Below are 15,164 nucleotides of genomic sequence, written 5' to 3'. Positions count from 1 at the left end.
TGTGTGGATGGACGATATAGAGAAAAAAACCAATTACATGGTAGTAGGATGCTTTTGATAATGATGTGATAAAGTATTAAAGTTTTATGTTTATAATGTGTATTGATGTTAATATATCGTATACATACATATATATTTTATATACTAAAGAAATAAATTTTTATTTCTTCCCCATTATTCTATCACAACTTTTCTTTTACCAATGTGAACCAATGTGAAAAATGAACATTTCTTAATCTATAATTTTGTTGATTTACTTTATGATGAAAATTGTAAATATTTTTCAATTTGTTGTAATATAAAATAAATCCAAAGAAAAATCATCCAAATATTAAAATACTGTTTTATTAAAAAATACAGTTAGAAGAACTAAAAAAACTATCTACGACGCAATTTTTATCACACTCATAATCCTAACAATATGTAAGTACAGGATTCGCATTTCTCGAGAATGTCATACGAAATGAGAGATCTTCGATTTCATGATACATTTGATATCAATAAATAATTTAATACATATTTACAATCCTAATACGAATTGCTTGTCGTATAAACTCTTTAAAAAAATGTGACTGATAGTTGTATGAATTTCATACACATGCAAAGATTTTTGTTAACTATGCTCGTGTTTTCGTGGACAGCGATAAATAGCCTATAAAAATTGATAAATATCATAATCTTAAGTTCACAATGTAAGTACTCATTGAAAGTTATAACACTATATGTGAATATGTTTTTCACATACGATAGAAAGAGGAACATAGAGAATGTTCGTGCAATGTTCATTTTATTTTTGTCACGAACAATAGTAGTAGTAGTATGTAAATATGTCTATGAAATAATGAAAATTCGTATGGAAACGAATTCATTCTTTTCATGATAAAAGATATTAAAAATAAAATAAGATAAAAAAGGATAAGAAATTCAATGTTTAAATAACATTGATCTAGTTGAAACAGAATCGTATATATGTATAAAGAACAAAAGCCTCATTAATGTATAAATACTTATTAAAAATGATGTATATCGTATCACAATATATCTTTTAAAACCTACAGAGAATACAAATTTCACGGAACTTACTACATTCTACCGATCTTAAACCTAGCGACAGTATTTGATTTCATTATATTTAAAATTGAAAGTCAACACTTCTCATGGAAGTACTACTGCGTTAATTTGTTTTAACCTAAGAAGTCGAGAAAATTAACATTACGTTATGAGATTCGTTTCTTCGGAGGCAGTTTCAATTTTACTTGTATCAATTAGGGCATTCTCTGATCTGTTATCTAACGAATTATCCTTACTGTCGTCGCTATCTGGTCTATTTGAGATCTCATATTCATTCGAGCGTCTTTCAGATCGAGATCCTAACAAGTTATCCTGCACATCCTTGTATTGTTCTCTTTTGTCGTCAAAGTAATCAGCGCTACCATTGCTTAACATTCTATCTCTACCTCTACTGCAAGAATCCTCGTTTTCCTTTATCGTTCTACTATCTCTCCTACCTTCTTTTCTTTCTGCATATCCATTAGTACGATTAATTAGATTCAATTCTACATTTGTTCCTCCAGGTTTCTTCGGCGACTGATTCTTCGTAGAATTACCGAAAGGATTGAAGAATCGCCTTCCGTTCTCTTTATTCACACCATTGTTCGATTTTATAGAGTCTGCTTCGTTTCTTTTATGATTCTCCATGTCTCTAGACTCGAATTTCTTATCGCGAGACTGATCTACGTTCTCAGCTTGCTCCTTCTCTTTTTTTATCGCAGCCAGTTCAGCTTCTTTCATCGCTGAATGAATAACTGGTTCGGCCCATAGTCCTGGGTTAAATGCTGGCCCTGTGCCACCTAATTCCGCTGGCAAAATGTCAGTGGGCAGGTGTTCATGCAGGGTGCTCAAATTATTTCCATGTAAGTAGATCTGAAAATATTAGATGTACATTGGTAATGTTTATAAATTCCATTGAAAAACTTAATCTTTTTATTGAAAGATAATTGAAATACGATATATCCGCTCGCTTTGAAATTAAAAAGAATGCTCGTTTAATGAAATCGGATATTCACACTTTATGCAAACATGCAACATTCTGGAGCTTTACGCTATCTTAGATTATCTGTTGGTCAATATTTAGTTACTCGTATCTGAAACCCATATGTATGTATGCAAAACGTTTCAATTTCAGCGTCAAGCGATTATACACATGGCTAGAAATTAAAAGCAATTAAAGGCTTTGTTTGCAATAATAATTTGCCGGGATGTGGAATTTACCGAGTGTATTATCTTAATTGATACAATTACAGCAATTGACGTCAAGTAGTTGCATTTTAATACGTGCGTTGATGTATATTGTTTACATTAATTAATCTTCTTAATCTATTTCTATCTTTAATATAATACGCTACTATGATACGTATTCGAAGCTATTATTTTATCCCTTTCTATCTACTTTCTAATATGTACTTTGTCCTTCAGCAGTTTCTCCTACCTTGTTCCGAGTTTTCTCGTCCAAAAAAGGTTTCACAAGGGCCAATGTGGCCTGAACGTAAAGCGGCGCCGACAGGAAGTGTATAGCTTTGAATCTAGCCGGAAATCGTCCTCGAAGAGCAGCTATTAGGTTTCGCAGTGCCGCTGCGCCCAGGGCACCGCCCTGTCGTAAAGAGAATCCGCTCCAATCTACCACCGCCACGAAACCGGATTGCTAGAAAAAGAAATGGAACGTCTAGAGCTATAGAAGACTAAAAGACTTACTTTGTTTGTTCGAGACTTAAAGTTACACAAACTTATACGTGAATCGTACCTGATTCCTTGGGTCTTGTATGAGAATTTCTAAAACCAAAAAGAGAGCGCGTTGAACTGATAATGCTGGTACTGCAATAGGGTCCCATTGCGAGGCTAAAATAACGAGTACGCATCTCCCTTTTCTGAAAATGAATTTGACTTATGATATTATAACAATATATTTAAATTAATAACAATAATAAATTATTAATAGTTATATTGAAATAATATTTTAAAAATACGCAAAGATGTTGTAGTTACAAAGAACGATGTCATCAATAGATGTGGTAAACTTTGTATCTTTATAATATTTAGGATTAAATATTCCCTTGTATCAATTATGATTTCAAAAATGATCACAATTTATAAAACGATATCCATAATCTTATATTATGCTCAAATTTAATCATCAGCCAATCAAATTTTTATTTATCATTATATAACAAAAGTAAACTATCTATAAAATTACTATAAATTATTAACTTATTTTTACAACCATCATTGATTTAATTCTAAATAATATCCGAAAGTACTAACTTCGCTATGTCTACGTAAATGTTAATATAAGTTTCAGAATGTATTAAATAGACCGGAAACGAATTTAAATTTCAAAATGGTACCTATCACGTGCAGGAAGTACACCGGGTATTCCAGCGCGCAGCGCCCGCTGCAAGGCTGGATCTCTTGCGGTTAGATTGCCGAAGATATCCTGTCGATGCGCTACTTGCGCCTGATAAGCGGCTATCAGGGCAGCAGCTTGTTCCGTGCGATATTTCCGGGCTAGCAGGAAACGTGTAATATATTCATCCGTGCAGTGCTTCAAGTCTAGAAGCAAACAGATGGGTCATTGTAATGCTTCGCGTGAAAAAAATAGCCGGCAGGAAGCCGCTCGAACGCGGACATTATGCCGGAAATTCGAGGATCGACGCGTGGAAAACGAATCAGTCTAGGCGAACCTAACGGGACCAATCAAATGAAATGTACTAATGCGAGTACTGTATCTCCGTATTATCAAGAGATATATAATACCGTATGAAAATCACATGAGAAAAATACGATAAATCAGCTTTTGTTCATTTTCTAACTTTGTATCACTGACTGAAAAGAATTACAAATAAACGTACAATGTTTTGTAAGAAATAATATTAGCTATCCCCAGCCTACGGATACATATCTATACAAATTAATATTTTTATGAAGATAATTAAAAGAACGTAAGCCAGCTAGCAAATTGTTTCATAAATTGCATCAATGAGTACTATATTTCGAGTATTTCATATATTTTCTCATTTGAAGATATCTCATAAATGAGTAAAAATCCGCAGTTTAATTACTGATTATTTAACTACACGCTAATTTAATTAAATTAATATTAGTCTGTATAATTGACATTGATGATAAAAATGTTCAAGAGAATAACAAAGATACATACGTATTCGATCTGGAAATTAAAGAAAACTTAAAAATTAATCTTCTATAGGACATGAAAAATATGACTTATCGTATTTCTCACCTGTGGTCTTCATATAGATTGCGATATAGTATACTCTAATTTGCCTTTGTATCTCCAATTTGGCAATTTTAATACAACAGAAGTTTCGATAAATAATTCCGGTCGAATAACGGTCGAGCGTTGCGAATAAACCCCTTCTTACCTACATCCGGCATTTCACGCAATATTGCTCGGACGGTTTTAATGGCCAGTTTCTTGTCGCATTTGTCGAATCTGGCCTCCTCCTCATAAATACTCCGTGCAAGTGCAGGGCTCATGTGACCTCTTGTGGTGTCCCACATGTACTCGCAATACTCAGACATCTTGCGGACCCGCCTTTCGCCTTACCACAGATCTGCAGCAATCAATCGTAATCGAAACATCCGGTGAAAACGAAAGATCCTTTTGTTTAATATACATATACCATGGCGGACAAAAGAAAATTTATGAAATAAGAAATAAGTTTTTTTCTATATTGTTTTATTATTATATATGATATATTATTATATATGCCACAGAACAGACGAATGTTGCCAATATGGTAAAAAATTGTTAGTACAAAAGTGGCTAGACTCTATAGCGCATCAATGTTAAACTTTCTTTTATCCACTGCTGTATATATTTAGCTATTATACATGTACTATATTTATTGAATTTATTAAATTTACTGATTATATGCATATATATTTATTTAGCTGCCACTATATGTATACATATATGTCTGAGAAGATTGCGGAATCTTATCGATAAATTAACATTTACAGTTCCGCAACTTGTGAATATAAGAAATACACTTCCAGATATAAAAGCATAAGATACCGGCAAACGCATATATACGTGAGACATTCAGCACCATGGAACACTTGAAGAGACACTCCCTTAAAGTAAATGAAGTACCTTATGGAAATGAAATTTGTCTCCATGCGTATTATATTTGCAGGATATTTATACAAAAATGATTGGTCAATGCAAACATTCGATACGTGGTCAATACGTGATCGATACGTGATCAATATATAATTCATACACTCACGTATGTAAAAATATACTCGAACTACGATAATTATGTTTGAAAAAGACAAGCACGTATAAGCGATGGCTAAAAATATATTCAGCTGTCTTTTCTTTAGGAATATTTTTCTAAAAATATCACTGTCTCAATTGTTCTTTATAATTTTATGTTTTGATTCTATAAAAAATGACAGATGAATCAACGCTTTAAGAAGACATCGAACGAGTCTAACTAGTAGCCGGAATGACTCATTTCTAGGTGAAACACCGTTGAGACGCAATACAGCTTGCAGGATAACCGCGACCGGTTCGTGTAACTGCTTATTGAGACTTTTACTTTGATCCAGCGAACTTCATAAAATCATTCAGCAATAACTAATTATTTCAGACTTACTTTTTGTAACGTGAATATTAATTCGAGCCATGAATCTATATTTTCAAGGTAAAAATTTCTAGGATACGAAATATTTCACTTTAAGAACGAAGAAACGAATTCGTATCAGCGTTATCGTAAAATTATTACTTTAAGTCGTTACTTAAGAATAATTTGTCGAGTCATGTAACTATTTCTTCGGTGAACGATTATTCACTGCATTGGCAATGTTTATGCAAATTTATGTTTTTATAATAAAAGTACAGAAATAAAACTTGAATTCTAGAGTTAGTCAATATTATATGTATGCGAAATACTACGTTCTTTACCAATTTTATATCATATGTAGAAGATATTTTATATATATAAACAAATATTATATAAAATCTAAAAATATAATAGTAAATCTAAAAATATAAAATAAAAAAATATAATAGTACCATATAATATACATTAAATATATATTTCTGTATATGACATGTATTTTTGCTTTTTTCACTTCTCAATAAATATATAAACATCCGTAGTTCAGCCATTATCCTTAATTTGATGCTTCAAACACAGTGCAAATTGAACATATGTCAACAAACATTTTTATAACTACTACATTTTATAAACTACGTTTATGACGGTCTATCAACGTCAATACTATTGTTTTTCGATATTCCTTTTTCCGACATAAAAACGTACACTTATGTTAACCACAGATATGGTTTGTATATACATATAAATCGTTAAAATCTGTTGGAAACGTAATCCTCTTAATCGCAGTGCGTGTAATTACAGAGCACGGTGTAATTAAGTACAGGAACTTATTAAAAATGCTACGGAACGTTAATTTGGGTAAAATCAAAGAAGCTCAAAGCCATTTAAAATTCATTAAGATAGCCATCATAGGTTATATCTGAGCCATTGCTTTGAACACGAAGCACTTACGAGATCTACTCGTGTACACCATTTTGTCATATGACATTTTCTCAGAAATTCACTTGATACATCGAGTTGTAAAAAATAACCTGAAGATCATTCGAACAAATTAGAATCATGTATACCGTAGAGGAAACTGTTCACACTAGGCGACCTGCGACATATGTAAATTGTTGTAAATCGTAAACAGCTTAATGGCATAGGTTATATTTTAATGCCGCACTTACATAAAATATTTGCAACAGTTGTAAAACACTTCACTGAAAATCACACTTCCTTCTTCTTTGTTTCTTTCTTATCACTGTCGGTATTGTTCACTGTCACACGAGGTATCTATGTGATTTCTACAAAATATACAGTTACACTGTGTCATGAATTATTTAAAAAAAATACTACACCTTTAATTTACCCGCTAATGTTAATCGTATTCTGCGTAAATTTGTAAACAAAAGAGACAAAGGACTCGTGCATCAGAGGAGCCTTGTTGCTCGAACGGTCACGAGCGAACGGCGCGCAATGAAGTCGCCTGTTGCGATTCGCTCGAAAGTGTTAGAGCATTGAGAAACAAAGGAGCGAGTGAGACTCTCAAGGAGAGACGCTTGCCTTATTGAAGGAAAAAGGAAAAGAATCGTCGGCGGTGTAACGATGTAACGATGGACTTGAGACGCACGGTTCAGAACCATGACTTGAACTTCTTAGAAACATAAAAATCCGCTATACATTTTCTTATTTTTTTAATGTACCAAAATAACGTTAAAAAATCTATCTTTAGACCATCGATATTTATATAATTTTGCAAAATATGATTTCGATCTTCCTGGAAATTTAGAAACATACTATATATTTTTTATTCTTAGTATCTTCATATTTTCATATATACAGGGTGAAACAAAAAAGAAAAAAAAAACTCGTAACATCTAGAATAGATAGTACTTGACAAATGATGAAAAAGAGTTATATTGCGCATATAGGGTCGGAAATAGAACAGATTCAAAGTCAAATAATTCCTTGTTGCGTTTGAAGCGAATAACTTTCTCGCTTCAGAAGATATTGTACCGTACGGAAACAATGGATTTTATCTGCCTCGATACAAAATACCAGTGAAATGGTTAGAACACGTCCAGGGATCTTTGAAAGAGTACGCAATTCTTTGATACGAAAGTATCAAGCGTGTGCAAAAATGGAAGGAAATCATGTACAAAACCTTCTATAACCAAGAAAAGAAGAAATGATAAGGTAATCCATTGTTTCCATACGGTACGATAGCTTCTACAGCGAGCAACTTTCTCGCTTCAACGGAAACAAAAATCTGTTTATAACTTTGGAACTCTTAATCTTTCTATCCATGTCTATTACGACCTTTTTCCATCGTTTGGCAAGTACGATCTACGTCAGAAGCTATGAACCCTTTATTTGCTTCACCTTGTATATTAAAAGTTACATTTAAGCAAACTATCGTAAAAACTTTGACGTCATTAAACTTTCAAATTCACAACAGTTACAATTGCTTTTTAGTATTATTCAAAGATTCAAATAACGTATAAATTAATTCGATCTCTTCTATTAACGATACGCTTAATAAAGAAGTAACAGAAAGCGAGGTACGGAATGAAATGGAACAAAAGATAATTCGAATTAAATGAATTCAAATTTTATTGATGTAACTAATAGAAAAAACATGACAGAGAAGAGACGGTATATAGTAAAAAGGGCATGGGCAGTTAGAGAGAGACGAAAATAGCGTAGTTACGATCGAACGTGAAAAGGACAAGTATCGAGAGAAAGAGAAAAAGTGTAACCTGTGCTGAAATCAAACGGGAAGGAGAAAGGAGGGTTGCAACGTTAAAGAGAGACGAAGAGAGAACAGCGATAGAAAGGAAAAAGTAACGCGTGGGAAAGAGATGAAATATCGACAAAGAAGGAAAAGGATGACCGCTGAAGGTGGGAGTAGAAAAGATAGAGAGAAAGACGGACGAAGCCGGTTACCAGTGCGGCTGACTCACCGATCGTTCTCGTTGCGCTATCAGGTAAAACCGTTCCCCAAAAAATGCGAGCATCCAGTAGTAAAATATATAGAAAACGCTTACAAGGTGGAAAATTAAAATTCAATTACGTAATTTTGGTGGTTCAACGAAAATTGCACAATACATATGTCATTTTAAGTCTTTGCGCATAGTATGTGATCAGTGAATTCTTAAAGAAGTTTCGTAATACGTACATATACGTATTTTTATTACATTCTGACATTAATGGCAAAATTTTACTTGTATGGCAATTACTTTCAAAATAAGAAGTACATATTACTCGAAGATTAGAGTTGAGGTATTACTGTTAAATGAATTGTAATATGCATCAATTGTCTGTGGATGTTCTAGTGACGAGTCTGTTTAACCATTGCGCATCTGTGACGAGATAATCAGAAAAATTAATTGACCAGATGTCCCGAGCCGATTTTTGTCACGATACGGTCATATAGAACACGGTGAACTAATTTTATCTTTAATAAATCGTCTCGTATATTATCGAGGAAAGATTCGTTCGAAAATTTGTATTTTCAAGGAGCAGTCAAAATTTCGAAAATAACAAATGCATTGCTTCAAGAGAAGGGAAAATAAAATGTACTCAAAGTGTATCATTTTTGTACAGCTGTATAAACCTCACTCAGTGATTTGAGTAAATTTAAATAAAAAAAAAAAGAAACGAGGGAAAACGGATCCGTAAAAATATCGTTGAAGAATTACTGGTCACGGTTCACTTTGGTAATATCCTGTCGAGTCACGTAATCATATAAAATATCATGTTATGTTGTTTCCACGAACTTCCATCAGCTCGATTTTCTTTAAATATTTTTACACCGAAAATAAATAACATAATAATAAGGTCATTGCGAAATGTTGATCCTCGACACACAAAGATATACGTTCTCGATAATTTCAAAAAAACAAAAAAAATAAGCAAATTCGTATACTGTCGTTATATTTTTGTAAGAATTCTGATGAGTCACGTTCGAGAGTCGCAAGATTGTTAATGAATTCATAAACATCCACGGCGATTAACAACCGATAATAATTGTTATTGGCACATGCACGATTGACATTTTGTGCAAAAGAGATATACACGATAAAGATTTTCGTAAGGACGCAGCGTCCTCTCAGAACAAGCAACTGGACGATTAAAGTCCTATTGTATATCCGATAAAGGAAAATCTTGTTTTATAGCGCGAAACCATTCAATTCTTCCATCGATCGATTCCCTCAAGGACGAGAACTACCGGTATCGTACTTTAGATTAAACACTATGACCCGCGATCATTTTGTCGAAGCTATTATACAATATTGATTACACAACTTAATTCGCAATTAAAAGAACGCGAGCGTTCAAGTTCTACAGAAATACAAATATTTGTGTAGAAAATTGCCTGATTAAATGCATGGTGTTTTTCAATTACTCGGTGAAATTTAATATAATAATCTATAAGTTGAGGAACTTATGTATTAATATATTGATTATTAAGCAAAAATATCAATTCTATATATGGAAGAATAGGAATTCTGTGCAATATGTTGTAGTAATAATGAGAAAGTTTTGTAACAATAAAGATTAATGGTCCTCCAATGCATCACTGCCACGTCCAATTGAGTTCAATAAACTTTGACATCCCCTAAGTACGCGTAGCAGTTTATATCGAACTGCACTACACATGTTGTATAAATCCTCTTTATAGCCATATGACTCTTTATAAGGAGCTTGTTTAGGTTTAATAGAAAAAAAGATTCTCTTTATAAGATTAATAATAACTTAAGGTTGAATGAATTTGAATGATGTACAAACTCAAATTATTTAAGTGCAAATTACGAACAGATAACCTCAAATATCAATGAACCGCTGTGAAATCTGACTGCTATGTCTCAATGTATATTTTTAATCAACAATCACGGAGTTTTGAAACTACGACACATATAAATTACCAATTTTTTGCGGTGCATGGCGGGCTTGTCTGCACTCGAAGGACGAAAACAGATCTGTTCGTGTAACGCCGCCATACATTACGCAACATAACGGTAGAAGCGTAGCAGAGAAGAAGACAGAAGTTACCGGTTTCTTTTAATGTTGTAAAAGGTAGCCGCAACCCATTTTCTCGAGGTTTTGATATCTTAGTGCAATCAGATTTCAATATTACGGTCCACTTCTGACACAACAAGTATTAAAACGTTAACTCTGGTGAGCGGATATAAAAGAGCACAAGTTAAATTTTGGTCAACTGAATAAGTACGCTAATATTTTCTACATTTCTTCTTTTGTTTATGGTTCTAATAGTACAAGTCAATTTCACTTCTTTCCCACTTCTTTACCTAAAATTCTAATAGTATATAAAAAATCTAATACCTGATTCTACATTATGTTTTAAATATTATAAGGCCTTTTCTGCAAAACTAATACATCATTCTGATTTACACCCTTTTACCTGCCCACCAGAGATTGATTCTATTCAGTATTTTCTAATTTTTATTTGACAGTACTATTCTAATATGAAAATAATTTTTAAGTACCAATATTTATTAAATTCTTCTCTATGTTTAGATTATTATTTATCTTCACATTACATTGCATATAAGTCTTATGGCTAGTTCTGAATGAACATAGATGGCACGTCATAGATACAGGTGTAGATACATCGATGACTTTCTTTTGTATTACGGGTTGAAGGAAATACAAAATAATCAAATTGTAATTTGCACCGTCTATATTTACGTATACCTTAATTATGTGTACCTATATTACTTTCTTTCTTTCGGCAGAGGGACTGATTATCGTGTAGAAAAGACTTACAAGAAACTAAACTATTACGTATCGTATAACAACGTAGTCTTACTAATTGGTGCCTATCGTTCCACGAAAAAGATAGTATGTTACAATAAATCATGGTTCCATAAACATATCCTACAAACGATACGAAAGAAATCCATATAAAAAATATTATATATATATATATGAATAAATTTGTCTTTTTCTTATATGATACATTTATCTATCCTTTAATCTAATTTTGATGATAAAATGATCTATAAAAAATTTAAACAATAATAATTTGGATATTGTTTCAATAAATGTTAAAGATTCGATGAATCCTGACGGTGACAAAAAACAAGATATAAGAAAATCTATTTCCTGCTCAGCATGGAGCCATAAGTATGTTCATATGTATAGTACATAGTTACCTGTTTATGCTACGTCAACAGTACAGTTTTGTATCGAAAGCTGTAACCACAATTGACACATTGAATTTAACCACTGCATCAGGCGAACGAAAAAATGCCTGCTGTCGTTCACACGCAACTGCACATGCGGACGATTCTTCGAAACTGCGAGACACAAAGAACAATACTTCCGGAAGGTAGCAGGTGAACAGTCTACCTGCGGCGCGAAACTGTCTGTTCGAAACTCTTAGTTAACCAATTCGTTCGTGAGCCCCCTATGGACTCTACCGTTACTAACAGCTGCTAACAGGAACGTTCTGTATTTTAGGTAAAAATTCTTCTAAAAATGTAACTAAAAACTGTATCTTATTTAACAATACTTTATGAAATCTGATTTAGTAGATTTTCGTAATAAATTAAATCACTAATAATATAAATTAAATCTCTAATAATCTAAATTAAATTATTTCAGTGATTGTATTTTTCTTATTGATTGTTGCGACTAAACTTTATTTGGAACCATTGTATGAAATGTAATTTATTAAATTTTCATTAGAAATTCAAAAAGACTAGATTATGTTTGCGATGATATAAATAATATTATCTGAGTGTATATTTTTTAGTGACGGTTATAATTTTGTTAGAATAACAAGAAATATTGTTTACTTTATAATACAAATGGTTTTAACACATCAACAAAAATCTTGTAGTTTTGTACAATTGAGTGGTCATTCTTTTTAGTTGGTTTGATTGCCGTATGAGGTCACTATTGAGAATTTAATGATATATGACGTATTGCTACTGGTATAGATCCTGTACCTAGTCAGTGATACTGCTTAGTTATATTGTTTAATCAAGGAGCTAATATTTATCAAAATACAGACGCACACAATGTATCACCTTATTGATTTTTACGTACTTATGAAAATTAGTGTTGATATTACCATTAGTAAATATTATATCAGTGTTTATAATGAATATAAATTATTTTTTACATATGATTATGTTGAGACGGTATTACTAGATAGATGAGTAAAATTCAATGCTACTTTTTATGCTGAAATTAAATAACATTTATTCCCTAACAGAACTTACTATAAAATCTAATTAACACTACAATTATAAATTACTTCTATTACTGCGACTAACTACTACACTACAATAGTCACGAGGATGTCTATCTCACTACGCCTGATATTAAACTCTTCCTGTGTTCCGATTTGGGGGTGTATTTATGCCGTGAGCAGAAATACACTTGCTGACAAAAGTTAAAAGAGATTATTATATACCTTCTTAGATATATTAGATGAAATGAAAAATATTGTAAAAAAGTAACAGTACATACATGAAGTCTTTTTTCGACTATATTCGTGTGAGATGTAAATTAATATTAAATCGGGTAAACAAAATAGAACTTTGTGACAAAAGATGAGAAACATTGATTGAATCATATAGCCACTTTCAACAAAAACTAAATAAAAAATAAAATATTGGGAAACATGTGATACATATCAAGATGAAAAATAATTTTCAAGCGATCATTATGTTCGTAACCTTTGTCGATAAGTGTATATCTGTGACTTTATACGCGGTGACATTATCTTTTATCTTTTTGAGTCATAAGATTTTAAAGAAAATAAAAACCTAAGTTGCACGGAAAGGAATGCGATAGGTGGGATATATACAGTGTCATAATATATACAGCTTCAAAATTAGTATAAAACATCATAAAAAATAATATGTTTTTTTTATTATAAAACAATTTATTCACTCATAATAAATTTTAAGGAACGAAACAACATATACTGTTATGGAAGACAAAAATTCACTGCACCATACAATTCGCTAACCTCAATCACAACAGTGTCAACAACTTACTAATGCGTTTCGACTATATATTTACACATTTACCGTTGGTTCATAGCATTGCCAACTGAACGAAGAACTTTAAATAAAATATTAAATTGTATGACTGTAAGTAACTTTAATTTTTCGAGATGGGATAAAATGTATCCCATCATGCAAAAAGGATCAGGCGATCTTTAACCCACCTATCTGCAAGGAGTTAACTATGCGGAAAATTTTGAACTTTTTGAAAATTTGCGAATGTATGCTTTTGCCATTTGCATAGATTATAGATAAATATATAGATATATAGATAGAAAATAAATGATGAAACAAAATCAAACGTATTTCATATCTGCAAATACAAATAACACTTTAAAATAATTAAACAAGAATTTGAACTTTGACCGTCATACACATTTGATCCTCTTTTTTTTGCATTTATAATTTACAATATTAATCATGTTTACATTAAGAACTTTCTGGTTTAGTAAGATTATATTAATAAACTTCTGATAACTAATCATTTAAATTGACCATCCAGACATAGTAAACAGTAAATATATGATAATAAAATCGAAACGAGACGAAACGTCATAACGTTCATTATCGTTTACGATTCAAACGCTAAATGTCATCAATCAATATTTTTATATATAGTGGGTCAAATTAATACTCAGTCACTCTTTAAAACAGACTAACTTTTTAAAATTTAACGAATCGAAATCTGTTGATGCAGAGGCAAGCGATAAGCGTCGTAACATGTACGAATCTTTCAGAATCTTTCAGAAAAAAATCATCTAGACGATGAATATAACTGTTAATATAATGTTAAGAATCCTGGGATATTGACCATAATATTGATCTGAATGCCCCTTTAGATTTATTACAGTTACAGGTTGAAAGTCGTAAACAACTATGATTTTCAGTATTTTCAACCGTTTGTAGTTCATAGTAACGTGGATCTGGTTTCGATAAAATTTTCCGATAAAAGCATAGTTTAAATTTTCATTACAGGCTCAAATAAAAACATTGTAAAAAGCGATTTCCACTATTTTCTTTGCGATTCGGCTAATTGTCATTTTTTCAACATTTTGTTTACACATCATTTAGTGAACCAATTCGTTTAAGTTCTTAAATAAATTTACATCGTTTTATACGATAAAAAAATTTATCCTGTTTTAAAGCGCAGCAAACATTAACATAAGTCATGTGTTGACGATAGATTCGTTAAATAGAATATAAACTACTTGATTAGTCAAATGAATTTGTACATACAAAGTCTATTCGCCCTTTTTCGCGATACTAGCGCCACGGTATCACACGTTTTTTTTTATCAGTTTTCGCGAATATTACCTGCAAGTTACCAAGAGTTCCTATAATTGAGATAAAGACAATGTGTTATTAAAGCTATCTTGAAATCAGATATATCTACCTAGTGTTTGAGCACAACGGCGACGAATCAGCTGACTTCTTTGTTTTATCTATTGCTCCCCATTCAGTTAAGACTCAACGAATGGTGGAGCACAGTTAACTG

The 15,164-nt window shown here is 31.9% G+C and overlaps 1 protein-coding gene across 7 annotated transcripts; it reads right to left on the bottom strand.

Annotated features, from left to right (window-relative positions):
- Window positions 1–208: 208 nt before the first annotated feature.
- LOC117209219 (clavesin-2-like) lies at window positions 209–15,161 on the bottom strand. Of its 7 annotated transcripts, XM_033450950.1 has the most exons (7): window positions 6,994–7,115; window positions 6,812–6,928; window positions 4,437–4,628; window positions 3,402–3,606; window positions 2,801–2,924; window positions 2,489–2,701; window positions 209–1,923 (listed from the first exon to the last, which is right to left on the bottom strand). In XM_033450950.1, exons 3-7 carry the CDS (start codon window positions 4,594–4,596, stop codon window positions 1,213–1,215), a joined length of 1,413 nt encoding a protein of 470 aa, XP_033306841.1. In that variant the 5' UTR covers window positions 4,597–4,628; window positions 6,812–6,928; window positions 6,994–7,115; the 3' UTR covers window positions 209–1,212. The 7 variants fall into 7 exon arrangements, with proteins under 7 accessions (XP_033306841.1, XP_033306845.1, XP_033306842.1 ...); XM_033450954.1 differs by lacking the exons at window positions 6,812–6,928; window positions 6,994–7,115 and adding an exon at window positions 15,063–15,161; XM_033450951.1 differs by lacking the exons at window positions 6,812–6,928; window positions 6,994–7,115 and adding an exon at window positions 11,804–12,007.
- Window positions 15,162–15,164: the final 3 nt, after the last annotated feature.

The sequence above is a fragment of the Bombus bifarius genome, unplaced genomic scaffold, assembly GCF_011952205.1.
Source record: "Bombus bifarius isolate JDL3187 unplaced genomic scaffold, Bbif_JDL3187 scf7180000008166, whole genome shotgun sequence".
Lineage (NCBI taxonomy): Eukaryota > Metazoa > Arthropoda > Insecta > Hymenoptera > Apidae > Bombus > Bombus bifarius.
The sequence above is the reverse complement of the archived record's forward strand: the minus strand, read 5'-3'. Positions and strand labels throughout refer to the sequence as shown.